Below are 14286 nucleotides of genomic sequence, written 5' to 3'. Positions count from 1 at the left end.
AAATCTCAAAGAGTATCATCTCTCGAATAATTTCAAAGTTCAACAATTAAAATAGAATTTTTTAAGAAATATAATTAATAGGAATAGGAGAATAGGGGTGTTAAAAAATTCAATGATCCAAAAAAACCGATCAACCCAATTCAACCCGTGCGATTTGGGTTGGGTTGGGTTGAGTTCAAATAAATGAAAATTTTCTTGGTTGAGTTGGTTCATGTATTCACTTAATATAACTCAAATCAATCCAAACCAACTCGAATTTATTATTAACTTTGAAATATATATTTTTTATTACTTATAACACAATTTGGTTCGAATTTATTATTAACTTTGAAATATTTTTTTTTTATTACTTATAACATAATTCTTTATACATATATTAGATTTTAATTTTATTTATTTAAATATTTTTTGAATAATTTATTATTCAACAAGTCTTTAAAATAGTTTCTTTGCACTTTAGAAAGAAAATTTTTACCATATAAATTGAAATTGAGTTGTTAATCTTAATTCAATATATGAAAATAATTAAATTAGATTTTTATATATTTACGTTTTGCTTCTTTTTAGAACAAAATTTTAAATAAATGACTCAATTAACCTGAACCAACCCAACCCAAATATTTGATGGTTGGGTTGGATTCATTTTTTTTAATAAGGGTTATTTGGATTAAAAAAATTTACTACCTGAATAATTGGATTGGGTCTAAAAAATCTTTCACCTCTTGGTGGCTAACATATTCATATATGTCAGTTGAGTTTTGTTCGCTTTGGCTAAAATAACTTTTTAATGTGTCTAAAAGCATTATTAATATATATCTAAAAGTTTTAAAACAATTTGTTATGATTTAACTAAAAATTTGTTACCAATTTAAAATGTTTCTTTTCTCTTGTAGTTTTGTATACTCTTTTCTCATAGCAATATAATTTTTGTGGATGAAATAGAGTTTTTATTATCCACTTAAATATAATTCAATTGGTTAAAATATATATCATCACCAAAAAGTCAAATATTTGGTTCTTCTACTAAATATATTTGAATTAACCTTTTCAAATAAATCTCTTTTTTCTTTTAGAACTCTTAAAAACTGCATTATTTTTAAGAAAACCACGAACTTAAAAGAAACTTCAATATGTGAAATAATTATTACGATCGCACACACTCACTTGACTTTAGTTATAAATAAATACTCTATCAAAGCATTATACTATTCTAATTAGAATTAGAATGAGTATATCCAGTTTGGAGTGTTTTCATATTTGGATGATTTGAAATCAAACGGTATTGACTCATTTTATAATGTTTGGATCCCGATCTTTTTTATACAATTTTAGTATGGACAACTACTTTTTCTAATATATTGCCAAAAATTCTACAAATTCCACATTGGTAAATACTTGAAAAATATCATGCTATTGTCTCATTGAAAATCATAATTCTCAACTTTGTAGAATTATAACCTACTCTATCATAAAGAGTCGAACCACTTGGAATGTCACCTTTCAAGACTTTTTCTTTTTCGTCACATGTCAATAAATTACATCCTGGATAAATTTAATTATGATGTAAGTTCCATCTACTTGGCTGACCCAAAAGTTCTTCAACTATCAACATATAACGTCTACCACAAATATTTGATATTTGAAAATACATGGACTACAATTGAATAAGTCCCGAAGTATAGGGATCAAATTGTATTTTAACATTTAATTTATATTATAATTTTCAATTTCAACAATAATATGACATCTCAAACTAAAATACTAAGATTTTTTTTTTACAAAATTTAATTGTGGAAACTTGATTGGCATAAATATTTTCTTGTTTATATGTTCATAGTAAACATAATAATAATTTAAAGAAGTAAGGAAAATAGAAAGAAAAAGATAATTTTGAATGAGAGAGAGAGAAAGAATTGTGATGAGAGGAAAATAGGAAAAATGAGGTAAAAATACAATGAGTTTGATTTTGGTGAGACCCACTCAGAATTGGAATAAAGTGTTAGAATAGTGATACTTTTCTCATCCTCACGTGGATTAGGACCGATATGAACATAGCTTTATTGACATAAAATACGTATAATCAATTTTGTGGTCAAAAGTTTGATTCCTTTCGTATTATTAAAAAAATAAAGTGAGTCTCACAAATTCGTCAAGCTTAAATTTAAAGTTATATATAAATAAATAATGATAATAAAAGAAAAAGAACTTTTAAGTATTTTGATTCTTAAACTAGGTTATTCTCATTTAGTTGGAATTTCAAAATACTTTAAAGATTGTGAAAATACAATAAAGAAAAAAAAAAAGCATTATAACAATGCTCATACTTTGAATATTCTAATTCTTTATATGTCAATATCACATATATGTGTATAAAAGGCACAAACAAATCAAACACAAAACTAAAGTGACTAAGAGAAACAAGAACACGAGAACAAAGAAAAGAAAAACTAAAAAAAAAGGTCCAAAGAGAAGAACCAGCTTGACTCCTCTTGATAGAGGCCCCATGCCACTGTGAACAATGCAGAAAAACCTCTGACTGAACAACTTGACTGCACAATTGAGGAGGATGCATGGTAGCAGAACACCACCCACTGATATGATCACGAGTCTGTAACCGATTTCAACCACTCCTTTTGAATTAAAAAAAAAATCCCCTTAATAACAATTCCATTGTTAATGTTCTATTTTTTAAATTTATATTATTTCTTTCCAATTTTTTTTACTAAGATTATTTTCACATTTCCTAAGAAAAGCATGTAAACTCTAGTCAAATTCTAAAAATAAAAATAAGTTTTAAAAACGATGTACTTGACATAATTTGTTTCAATTAAAATATTAACAAAAGGGAATAATAATAATAAAAAAAAAACTTATATGTAAAAATAGTATTATAAATTTAATTTTTAAAAATAAAAATAAAAATAAAAAAATAAAAATCAAATATATAATTATATGAAAAGTTATCCACTCAAATAACTCAATTAGTCAAGACAATTAATTGAGAGGTTAGAGTTACATTTTTTTTTTAATGGTTGTGTTAAGCAAAGAAGAAGAAAATTCTAGAATTGTACTATATCTACCAATTCAAAAGTTAAATCGAATATTCTAAAGGAAAAAAAAAAGGGGTAAACTAGATAAAAATTAAATTAAATTTTTTAAAAAAATTAAAGGAAGGAGAGAGGCTGGTGACTTGGGGGACAATTGACAGAGCTGCCAATCAAGGAGAAGAAAAAAGAATGGGGAACAGCTCAATGGGCCAATAGGCGAATATGGTTCCTTTTAATTAAAGAAAAAAAAAAGTTAAAATACCATTTTTGTCCCTTAATTAACAACTCGTTCAATTTTGAAACGAGACTTCTAAATGTCAATTTCTAATTTCTACTCTCAATAAATTTTAATTTAGTCCCTACTATTAGTATATACTCGATTTTCTTTTATTATGTACTAATATTTTTACAATAATTTTGAAATCATATCTACAAATTATATTTTATTATATCAAAATTATTATTATTTAAACCTTTTTAACAAAAAAAATAAAATAAAAATTGGAGAGACTAAACTTTAAATTTATTAAAAGTACATGAACTCTTGGTATTATATTTTCTTTGACATGTTGATATTTTTATTGATATTTCTACGTTTTAGTGGGTTCAACATCAAAATGAGGATGAACCAACATTTTCATTAAATCATAAAAAAAAAAATAATAACAAAACATAAAAAGTAACAAAATATAAATAATGTAAATATGATGTAAATAATAAAGATGTTAACTTGTTGAAGAGTCATGAAATTGTTATTTAGTAATTTACATATTTCTTTGAGTCTTTTGTTTTCATAATATTTTTTATAAATATCTATTGATACTGGCATTTTTTTTAAAATTAAGACCTTGACATTTCCTTTATATTTTAATGAATTAAAAGGAAAAAAAATAGGAAAAAAAAAACTTTTTTGGTCTCGTAGTTTTGAATTTAGTTTTCTAGGTTAAAAAATTAAATATTTTTAGACCTTAAATTTTGAATTTGGTTTCAAATCAGTTTCTATATCTTAAAATATTACAATTTCACCATTAGGATTTTAGTTTTGTTTCAATTTGATCTATAAATTTCAAAATTCATTTTTAGATTTTTCATTAAATACTCACTATCCATATATAGTAATAATATGTATTAGTTTATTTAAAAGAACTATAATTGATTAAGTTTCAATATTTTTCATCACTATTAAAATTAAAATTCACTTCATAGTTATTCTAAATCAATTAATGCACATTAATGCAAAGCCTTAAAGTAAGTATTTAGGTAAAAAAAAAAAAAAAAAAAAGCAAGGTTAAAAATTTACATCTTGAAACATAAGAACCAAATTGAAACAAAACTTAAATCTCAAAGGTAAAATTATAACATTTTGAAAAATTTAGAGACTAAATTGAAACCAAACTAAAAATTAAGAACAAATAGTATAACATTTTGAAATTTAGAAACCAAATAGAAATAAAATAAAACTCAAAACCTCTTACCAAAAATATTTTTTTTTTCTATAAGAAAGAAAATGTTTGAAAATATAGGGGCAAAATTGTATTTTAACCATAAAAAAAAAAAAGTTAAAAAGTCAAAAGTCAAAATTTCCAACGCGCTGCGTATAAATCTCCGATGTGTACACGCGTCTTCTTGTTCGTTGAGCGCTCGGTCTTGTTGTTCATCTCAGTCTCATCAAATCCCTAATTTTTCTGCATCAGTTTCTTCCTTCTTTGCCAATTACCAGAATTTTACACCAATTTTCTATCTTTAGAACCTAAAATTTAAAGTTCCCCACTTCTCCATTTTCCCTTTGGTTCTTCCTGTTCAGTGAGAATCCAAACCCCCCTTTTTTGCCCTTCTTAAATTCCTCTAGGTTTCTTCTTCCTCTCCTCCTCCGATCAATCCCCACTCATCTCTTCTTCTTCTCAACGACACTGACAGATCCCCGAAGCCTCTCCCAGGGTTCGTGTGGAGTTTTCACTTCCCTTGGTTTCTTTGGTAATTTTTATAATTTTTTGATCCACTTTAGGCGGAAATGGGTCGCTAGCCTTTTCATTTTTCTTTGTCCCCTTATTATTATTATTACTACTACTATTGGTTTGATCATCTTGCTTCTGTGCTCTGTGATGGTCGTTGAATCTAGAACTATGGCTATGTTGGTGTAATTTCTTGACCCTTCTGTTCTTTTGAGTATTGAAGCCCTAATTTTGGCTGTTTGATTTAATTCCTGATTCAAAATGTCGTCTACGGGTGTTACTGCTCTTTGTCCAGTTCATAATGAGCATTTATTTTCCCATAATCGTTTAATTACTCCATCCATTCTGGAATCCAATGAGTCGATTTGGATTTATGTTTCTGTTTCGGGCTCTATGAGTCCTATGCCCATCTTTGCATCGGAATCCATTGAATCTGTGAAGTTAAGGATCCAATCTTGCAAGGGATTTGTGGTGAAGAAACAGAAGTTAGTTTGTGGTGGCCGAGAATTGTCTCGAAATAATTCATTAGTTCGGGATTATGGTGTTACGGATGGAAATGTGTTGCATTTGGTGCTTAGACTATCAGATCTTCAGGTTATTAATGTCAAGACTCATTGTGGGAAAGAGTTTACCTTCCATGTGGAGCGGGACAGAGATATTGCATATGTAAAAGAGAAGATTGCTACAAAGGTAAAGGAGTTTGTGGACGTTGATGACCATGAAGTAGTGTGTGATGGAAAGCCGCTAGATGATCATAGCCTTGTAGACGATATTTGTAATAGGCAGGATGCAGTCATACATTTGTTTGTTCGGAAGTCTGCAAAAGTACGAGGCAGACCTATCGAAAAAAACTTTGAGCTCTCTATTGTGGCATCAAATTTAAAAGAACAGTGTAAATCTGAGTTTTCTAGAACAAATAATCAGAAGGAATACAATGAGGATAAGGAAGCTTATAGGACAAAGTATGAATATGACAAAGAAATTGGACCAAGAAGGCCTTCTCCTAATGGAGGTAGTGTTATGGAGCCCATTGTCATTAACCCTAAGATTGAATTGCCAATACCCATTTGGGATATGGTCAATGCTACTGTAGATGGCTTAGACCGTGGGCATTTTCCAGTTAGGTCTTTGGAGGGAACCGGTGGAGCATATCTTATGTTAGACCCATCAGGAAAGAAGTATGTGTCTGTTTTTAAGCCAATTGATGAGGAGCCAATGGCCTTGAACAATCCACGGGGACTTCCATTGTCACTAGACGGTGAAGGGTTAAAGAAAGGAACCAAAGTTGGAGAAGGAGCATTCAGAGAAGTTGCAGCTTACCTATTAGATCATCCAATAAGTGGACGCCGTTCAATGTTCGGTGACAAGAATGGCTTTGCCGGTGTTCCTCCTACAGCATTGGTCAAGTGCCTTCATGACGGTTTCAACCATCCTAGTGATAAATCAGTTAAAATTGGTTCCTTGCAGATGTTCATGGAAAATAATGGTAGTTGTGAGGACTTTGGTGCTGGGGCTTTCCCTACCAAGGAGGTGCACAAAATCTCTGTTTTGGATATTAGATTGGCAAATGCAGATAGACATGCTGGAAATATTCTATTGGGAAAAGAAAGAGAAGGGGGTCAAACTGTGCTTATTCCAATCGACCATGGATACTGCTTGCCAACAAGTGTAAGTTTTCTTTACTCTTAATTGGTTCATTGCATGTTTTAAATTTAGTCGAATTATAAGAAAACATCCTTTAATGTTGTCATTACACTTCAAATAGTAAAAATATTGCCCTGGAACTTAACAAATGTTTCAAAAATATTCTGAGTAGAAATTCTTCAAAATTATGGACGAAAATTGAGACATGAAATGATTTTGTAATGGCCTGAAATGAAAATTTAGACCAACACAACGTTTTTAGGTCATCGCCACACAGTTTTAAGTCTCGATTTCTCTTCGAAATTTTGAAGGAATTACATTCTAAGGGTAATTTTGAAACAGTTTTAAGTCTCGATTTCTCTTCAAAATTTTGAAGGAATTACATTCTAAGGGTAATTTTGAAATATTTATGAAAGTTTAAGGGTAATAAATGCAATTTTTTTAAAGTGTAGTGGTATTTTTTGAAACAAAGGGCAAAGTTCAAGGGCAGTTTAGCCTTTAAATTTTCACGAGCTGAGGAATCGAACTGTGATATTAGTCTCTAATTCTCATACTGAATTTTGTTGGCTGGAGCTTAATTTACTCGGGGAGATTTCAATATAGATTTTTGAATTAGCAGTACCAGAATCTCGTATTCAATTGAAACTTATCTGAGTCGATATTCTCTATTGTTTCAGTTTGAAGATTGTACATTTGACTGGCTCTATTGGCCACAAGCCCAGCAACCATATGATGCTGAGACATTAGACTACATAAATTCACTGGACGCAGAGGAAGATATCGCCCTTCTCAAGTTCCATGGATGGGACCTGCCTCTTGAATGTGCTCGTACACTTCGCATTTCAACCATGCTGTTGAAGAAAGGGGCAAAGAGAGGGCTCACGCCATTCGACATCGGTAGCTTTATGTGTAGAGAAACCTTGATGAAGAAATCAATGATCGAGGAGTGCGTGGAAGAAGCAATGGATTCTTTGCTTCCTGGTACGAGTGAAGCAACATTCCTTGAAAGTGTATATGAAATAATGGATCACCGCCTTGATCAGATTGCTGCTTCATTGTCCTGATGGGGAAAGCTAAGATCATTTTAGTAACTAAATAATAGGTGTAATTAATTTATTAAAATATGTGGATAATGCATATAATATGATGATGTTAATGAATTATTATTATTATCATGTACGAACGACAGGACTATATCTGTTCTGCTTCTTCGTTCTTTGTTATAGCCGTTGAGAAGGATCGTCGGCGGCTTTGTCGATGGCATTTCTTTGGAATTGCTGTTCTTATTTATTATGTTTGTATTTGCCCTCCTAAGGTCTTTTTCCTTTGGATTTTCAATGGAAATTTAATAAATATTTTATGATTTTTTTTTAATATATATTTCCCTGAATGTGTTTATTATGAATGATTGAACAGAGCATGTTGATAAGCATATTTTTGTTCCTTTGTGAAAATGTTGATGCCTTTTTCAAAGGCAATTTCAAATATAATGTATTAAATTGCCTTTGCAAAGCCCTCCACCAAATTTTAGATTTTAGGTCTTTCTTTTTATTTCTTTTTAATTTTTTTTGAGTTCAACTAAGTAGGGGATGTGAACCGGTGGTTAATATAAACTCGTATGCCAATTAAGAAATTTAGTCTTGATAATGTGGAAGTATTTACTTAATTTGAAAAAAATAGGTTAAATTACAAATTTGTCCCTATGATTCGTCGAATCATAGGAATATAGTCTATATGGCTTGATATCTCAACCCAAAGGACTATTTATGAAGTATTATCAATTTATAAGGATTAAATCCTAACTTTAAAATCATATGAGTTAAATTCTAACTTCCTTCGAGTTATAGGTACCAAACTTTTAATTTGACAAAAAGAAATATATATTATCAAAGTTTTTTTTGTTCTTATTATAATTCATGTTTTAAAAACAAATCATGACTTTAAGAAAAACATTAACCATATGGATTAACATTAGTCGTCATACATGACGTAAATCTCTTCAAATCAGGAAAAGAGAACTGTTTCTACAAAATAGATGTGTAAATAAGTTTTAGCTCAACTTTTATTGAAAAAAAAAAACTAAATTATGTTGAAAACAGTTTTCAAACAAAGCCTCTTAATGTTTGACATTGTAAAAGCTAATCTCAATTACAAGAAGTTGGACTTGGAAATGGTTTTAAGGCCTTTTCTTGTTAGTTTGAAAATAAATATGAACTGATTCAAGATTGGCTTCTGCTGGATAAAGGTTGAAGCAAATGTTATGCAGCATAACAGTCACATACATAAGAGTTGAATCTCTAACAATTTTACTGTTTATTTTGTTCTTTCCAAATCCGTCCCGTAATCCGCAGCTTCAGCTCTTTCCTTTCTCCTCCCGAAAAGAAGAGCGCCATGTTTCGTTGTATAATGAGGCCGTCGTGGCTGTCTCTGACTTTCTTGTGGTTGTCCCGAATGCTTCGAGGATTGCCCTCCCATATCAGCTTCCTGCCATTTCCACCGACCTCGAGGCTGTAACTGTAGTTTCGGGCATCTGTTTCGTCTCCCATGAATCGGAGAAATGCCATGTAAACTGGTGCCATACCCAGCTGAAAGGCTTCAAAATGAAGACAGAAATACTGGCCAAAACAGTGGAAGACCTGAGCAAAGGTGAAATGAGAGCATAAATAGGAGCTCATATAAGTAAAAATTGAGCTTGAATATCGTCTCCTACGATGGTTCGATCAGATACTTGTAAAATAACTGAGCTGAATGAACAATAGACACGTACGGTTAGCATCCATGTAGCGTTTTCAACTTCGCACGGATTAGCCTTTACATAACGATGATTAAACGTGCATCCAGAATGCATGTCAACCTTGTGATCGTCCCGAAGATGAGAAACAAGGAAAGGGATATCCCCATCAACTGGGCAGTCTGATCCAGCATAAGGACAGATATATGGTCTATAGTAACAGGCAGATTCGTGTTTGAGTTTGCTGTAGTAAGGCAATATCTCCTGGCACCCAAATGTGCAGAATTTACAAGCCAGTTTAAGTGATTCAGCTATTTTTTCTAATGCTAGACATCTGATATCACCGAGCTCTTGTCTGCAAGTCGGGCAACGGTTGTCTACCCTTGTTTTACATGAAGAACAGAGGGTATGCCCATTCGGACACTGCACAAACAAATAAAAAAGCTTAAAACATTCAGCAATATCTTCTCAACTATCCCAAACTGGATAGTCATTACCTGACATTCATTCATGGAGACTCAATATCTTTTAACGCAAGAGATTCACAAGACCGATGAATTAGTTGTTTTGTCCTTTTGACGAATCCACATATATCACGGTATGAACACCAAATTAGACAAGACAGTCCTATATTCTGGTGTTTAAAATATATATATATATACATATCCAGGCTATAAAGCGATGAGGGGAGCATTCAAACATTGTCCATGACTGCTAAGATTGAGTTTTAACATAACTTCTTTAGTGATTTTATTTTATTTTTTTTTCTTTTTCTTAAGTGATTTTGGTTGAAAATAAATATCACAATTAAGAAATTCAAAATAATTTTAAAACATTCTTTTAAGAAACACTTAACGTAGACTATCCAAAAATGCACTCTAAAGTTATTGACTGAAAATCCTTTTAAAATCACTTTATGGTAATTTTACATTTGAAAAGTTTTAGATGTGGTGTGACTAAAACTTTACAGAAAATGCAACCACACACATAAGCATCTTAATTTTAAAACCACTTTTATTGAAAGTGTCTTAAGAAAAAATATTTTTCAGAAATTGGTTACATCAAACAAGCAAAGAACAGACCTGTTGTCTGTATTAACTTAATGCAGGGCAAAATTAACATCATAGCATACTGCCACATGATCGACACGGACAAGAAATTCAACAGAAGATAAAATCAAATACTCAACTTTATAATGTTGTTTTGCAGAACAAAAAACCGTCTATTCACCATGTCCAATGCCTATCCAAAGTGCCTCAGCCTTTTAACTCACTTAAGAAACCGTATGTCATAAGCAAAAGAGATGCTCTGAGAATTGGTTTAATCCAAAACCACTGACAATATTCAATCTAATATGAAATAAAGAAAGAGATGCTATAGGAAATAGATGATCTCGGCATTGAATGAGTACAAGACAATCCTATATTCTTAGCCACTTCAGCCTGCAAATACCACTGAACTCAGATCGGAACGAGGAAGGTAAAGCTGAAGTACATTCTTTTCAAATTTCACCTTCACCCTTCCATTCACCTGTCCTTTGCAAGGCTGATCCTGCAGCTAAGATAGTCGCTCTAGAGGTCACACAGAGGATTCCCACTTCCCCAATTGATGATATGAGAGAGAGATTCCTGTATTCCCTCTCCTTGTATTAATTAAACTAACCCCAAAAAGAGCCACAATTGGAACATGATTTCAGTTTCTGAACAAAGTTGACTAAAGCACAAACAAATGATAGCAACACTTATCTCTAATATACAATAAAATGACTCTTCAATTTGCGTATTATGAGTATATGGAACAGCAGGGCTTTAGCTAACAATTTAGACAGATTCCAGAAAGAAAAAAGAAAGGAAGATTAGAAATCTCCGCAGGCAAATAATCATAATAAAAATAACAAATAACATTACAAGAACCAATCGATCGACAAAACCAAAGGCCCCATTGAAGAGAAAGATTGGCATTAAACAATCAGCAACTTGAAAATGAATCTCAAGAACCTCTAACAACAGACCCACAATTTGAGAAGAATCAAACAGATCAGAAAACAGAAAGCAGAAACAGATCAAAACAGTGATGCAACAAAAGGAAAAGGAAGGAACCTGATGAATTGGGGGATACATAGAATTGGTACAAACGGGACATTCAAGAAGCTCATGGACACTTGTGGTTGTGGGATTGTCGTTATTATGGATTCGAGGCTTGGAAATCGAAGGAAACTGACAGTGACGTTGAAGGGTCTTATCTTCCTCGTCCATCACATCCATGGATGGCACACCTTCGATGCCATCCAACTCCATTTTTTCTTACAATAAACAAAACCTCTGCAACTGGGTATTAATTAAATCGAAAGAGAATCAAAATGTAATGATGGGTTTTGAAGGGGAAGAGGATTCCGCCATTAAAATCGGCGAATTGGGGGAAGAAATGAAAAGGGTATTGAGAAAATGTGAAGAAAAAAGGAAGAAAGGGATTGAAAAATTGGATGAACAGAGAGATGAAATTGGGTGGTTGAGATTAGAGAAATGAGGAGAAGGAAGAACGAAGGTGGGATTTAGAATGAATGAAATGAGAGATTAGTTAATAATGGAAGTTTTTTCTTTTCTTTTTCATTACCATTTTCTGATGGGTCAATACGAAGGACAGAGATGTCGATGTGGATCGGTTATAAATGAAGAAAGTTCCTTGTTTGTGAGCTGTTCCTCTCCTTGTCACACTTTTTCTTTTCTTTTCTTTTCTTTTTTTTTTTTTTTCTTTTTTAAAAAAATTTAATTTGAAAATAAGTTATTTTTTAAAAAAATAGATGTAAATATTTCCAAAATGCATTTTAAACAATTTTATTAAAAGAGTTTAAATAGAAATGACTTTTTTGAAAAATGTTTTTTCTTTCCGATCAATCCAAAAATACCCTAAAATTAAAGTTAAAATGTCATTTTGGTTATATAGTTTAAATTATGTTCCGTTTTAATCTCTATATTCTTAAGTATCTAATTTTAATTATACTTTTAAAATTTTAAAGTTAGTTCTCAATACTGGTTTATTGTTGATTAAACAAAAAAAAAAATCTGTTATCTAAAATGTATAAATTTTTGGAAACATATTCACATGTTGCATTTTCTTACATGAAAATGATTATTATTTAATCAATTTCGATAAAAAAAAAAAAAAAAAAAATTGAGAGCCAAAACTTAATATTTATTTAAAGTACAAGACTAAAATTGAATACTTGAAAATATGATAACTAAAATTAAACAAACCTCAAAGTATATAGACTAAAATGGTAGTTTAACCTAGAAGTAATTATATCCATTGAAAACATAATATAACTCAAAGGTAATTGACAAACACTATCTCGTTGGAGGTTCGAATCACACTACTCCTCTATTATACTATAATAAATAAATAAATAATAGTAACTATATCTAATGTTTTTCTACCTAGCATAGCTCAACTAATTTGTTTTTTTAGTACAATATGAGATGGAAAGATTTTAAACTAGTGCCTCTTGATCTTTAACACCCGTATTATGTTCAATGAAGTGGGCGCGCTTTAGTACAACTCAACTAGTTAAACTTACCTCATTGTAACATGGACTCAAAATTAAAAAGGTTCACATAATGGAAATGAGTCCCACCCCCTATTTTATTCCTCGTCATTATGAGAAGGTCAGTGTCTAGATTCCTGTCAAGAAATTTGTGGATTGGTTCTACGTGAAAAATTATTTTACATTTATTTGTAAGAAAAAAAAACTAAATAATTTGTTTTTTTTGGAAAATCTTCATTTAAATGGTTAATTTTTAAAAAAATGGCTACTTTTTTTTTTTTTTTTACCTCTTAATAAAAACCAAATAATATTCCATATAAATTAAGTTAATATGTCAACAAAGTATTGTTATACTAATATATTTTGACACGTGTGCATGTCATCTAGACATGTTACATGGAATAAAAGTAAATTTTAGACATGTCTTAATAAAAACATAATTATATATAATAATTTGTTTGCAATTGTTGTTTTGTAAGGAAGAACCTAATTGAAATTCAATACAATAAGGATAAAATGGAAAAATTTTAAAAACTAAGCGACCCATTTGAGAATGACTTACAGATTAGATATCTGTGTTATATATTTAATTTAATACTAATGAAGTTAAATATGGTTTGGTTCGGTAATCATTTCATTTTTTATTTTTGTTTTTGAAAATTAAGTCTATAGATACTATTTCTACTTTCAAATTTGTTCCTTTTTTTATCTACTTTTTATCAATAATTTAAAAAACAAGTCAAATTTTGATAACTAAAAAAAAGTAGTTTTCAAAAAGTTATTTTTGTTTTTGGAATTTAGCTAAGAATTCAACCATTGTACTTAAAAAAATGCAAATCACCATAGAAATGTAGATAAAATAGGCTTAAATTTCAAAAATAAAAATAAAAAATCAAATGGTTTCCAAATGAAACATATATGTTTCAATTTCTGTTGTTTGGGTACTTAAAAGAAATATTCCTAATCTTTTAAAAGTTTTAATGTCAAAACGAACATAACTCAACTCAGTAGATGTTAACGAGCAATAGTTCTATTATTTGAATCATTCATCCATTTTGTACTAAAAAAATCACAAAATATCAAAAGAATTACCATCTATGAAGCTATAATAGTAATTTTCTTGAGCTTGATAATTAATGATAAATTTTATATTTTATTGACCCAATTTTCTATAACAAACAACAGTTTCAAGTCAAGTAAGTTCCTATGTATCAAGGTACAAATTTGTTGGGCAATAAATATACATATTTCATCAAATTAAAACATTGAGCATTTTAAATTTAATTAACCAATAGTTGATTTTGACATTTTGAAATTCCATTTCTATCACCATTTTGTTAATTAATTTTAACCTATTGTAAAAATGAGGAC

General features: G+C 30.3%; 2 protein-coding genes across 2 annotated transcripts; one reads left to right on the top strand and one right to left on the bottom strand.

Moving 5' to 3' along the window:
• The first annotated feature begins 4667 nt into the window (after positions 1-4667).
• LOC120067114 (phosphatidylinositol 4-kinase gamma 4) lies at positions 4668-7957 on the top strand. The gene is made up of 2 exons (XM_039018534.1): positions 4668-6667; positions 7321-7957. Exons 1-2 carry the CDS (start codon positions 5261-5263, stop codon positions 7705-7707), a joined length of 1794 nt encoding a protein of 597 aa, XP_038874462.1. The 5' UTR covers positions 4668-5260; the 3' UTR covers positions 7708-7957.
• An 844-nt stretch (positions 7958-8801) lies between these two features.
• Positions 8802-12000, bottom strand: LOC120068389 (E3 ubiquitin-protein ligase SINAT3-like). The gene is made up of 3 exons (XM_039020140.1): positions 11474-12000; positions 9411-9797; positions 8802-9279 (listed from the first exon to the last, which is right to left on the bottom strand). Exons 1-3 carry the CDS (start codon positions 11669-11671, stop codon positions 8950-8952), a joined length of 915 nt encoding a protein of 304 aa, XP_038876068.1. The 5' UTR covers positions 11672-12000; the 3' UTR covers positions 8802-8949.
• Positions 12001-14286: the final 2286 nt, after the last annotated feature.

This window comes from Benincasa hispida, chromosome 12, assembly GCF_009727055.1.
Source record: "Benincasa hispida cultivar B227 chromosome 12, ASM972705v1, whole genome shotgun sequence".
NCBI lineage: Eukaryota > Viridiplantae > Streptophyta > Magnoliopsida > Cucurbitales > Cucurbitaceae > Benincasa > Benincasa hispida.
The sequence above is the reverse complement of the archived record's forward strand: the minus strand, read 5'-3'. Positions and strand labels throughout refer to the sequence as shown.

What these genes read in the sequence shown, in the direction of transcription:
- LOC120067114 (XM_039018534.1), top strand. Translation starts at nt 5,261, where the DNA reads ATGTCGTCTACGGGTGTTACTGCTCTTTGTCCAGTTCATAATGAGCAT. An exon ending in GATACTGCTTGCCAACAAGT is followed by an intron (nt 6,668 to 7,320) that starts GTAAGTTTTCTT and finishes CTATTGTTTCAG; the next exon opens with TTTGAAGATTGTACATTTGA.
- LOC120068389 (XM_039020140.1), bottom strand. Translation starts at nt 11,671, where the DNA reads ATGGAGTTGGATGGCATCGAAGGTGTGCCATCCATGGATGTGATGGAC. An exon ending in TGTATCCCCCAATTCATCAG is followed by an intron (nt 9,798 to 11,473) that starts GTTCCTTCCTTT and finishes TTGTTTGTGCAG; the next exon opens with TGTCCGAATGGGCATACCCT. An exon ending in ACGCTACATGGATGCTAACC is followed by an intron (nt 9,280 to 9,410) that starts GTACGTGTCTAT and finishes ACCTTTGCTCAG; the next exon opens with GTCTTCCACTGTTTTGGCCA.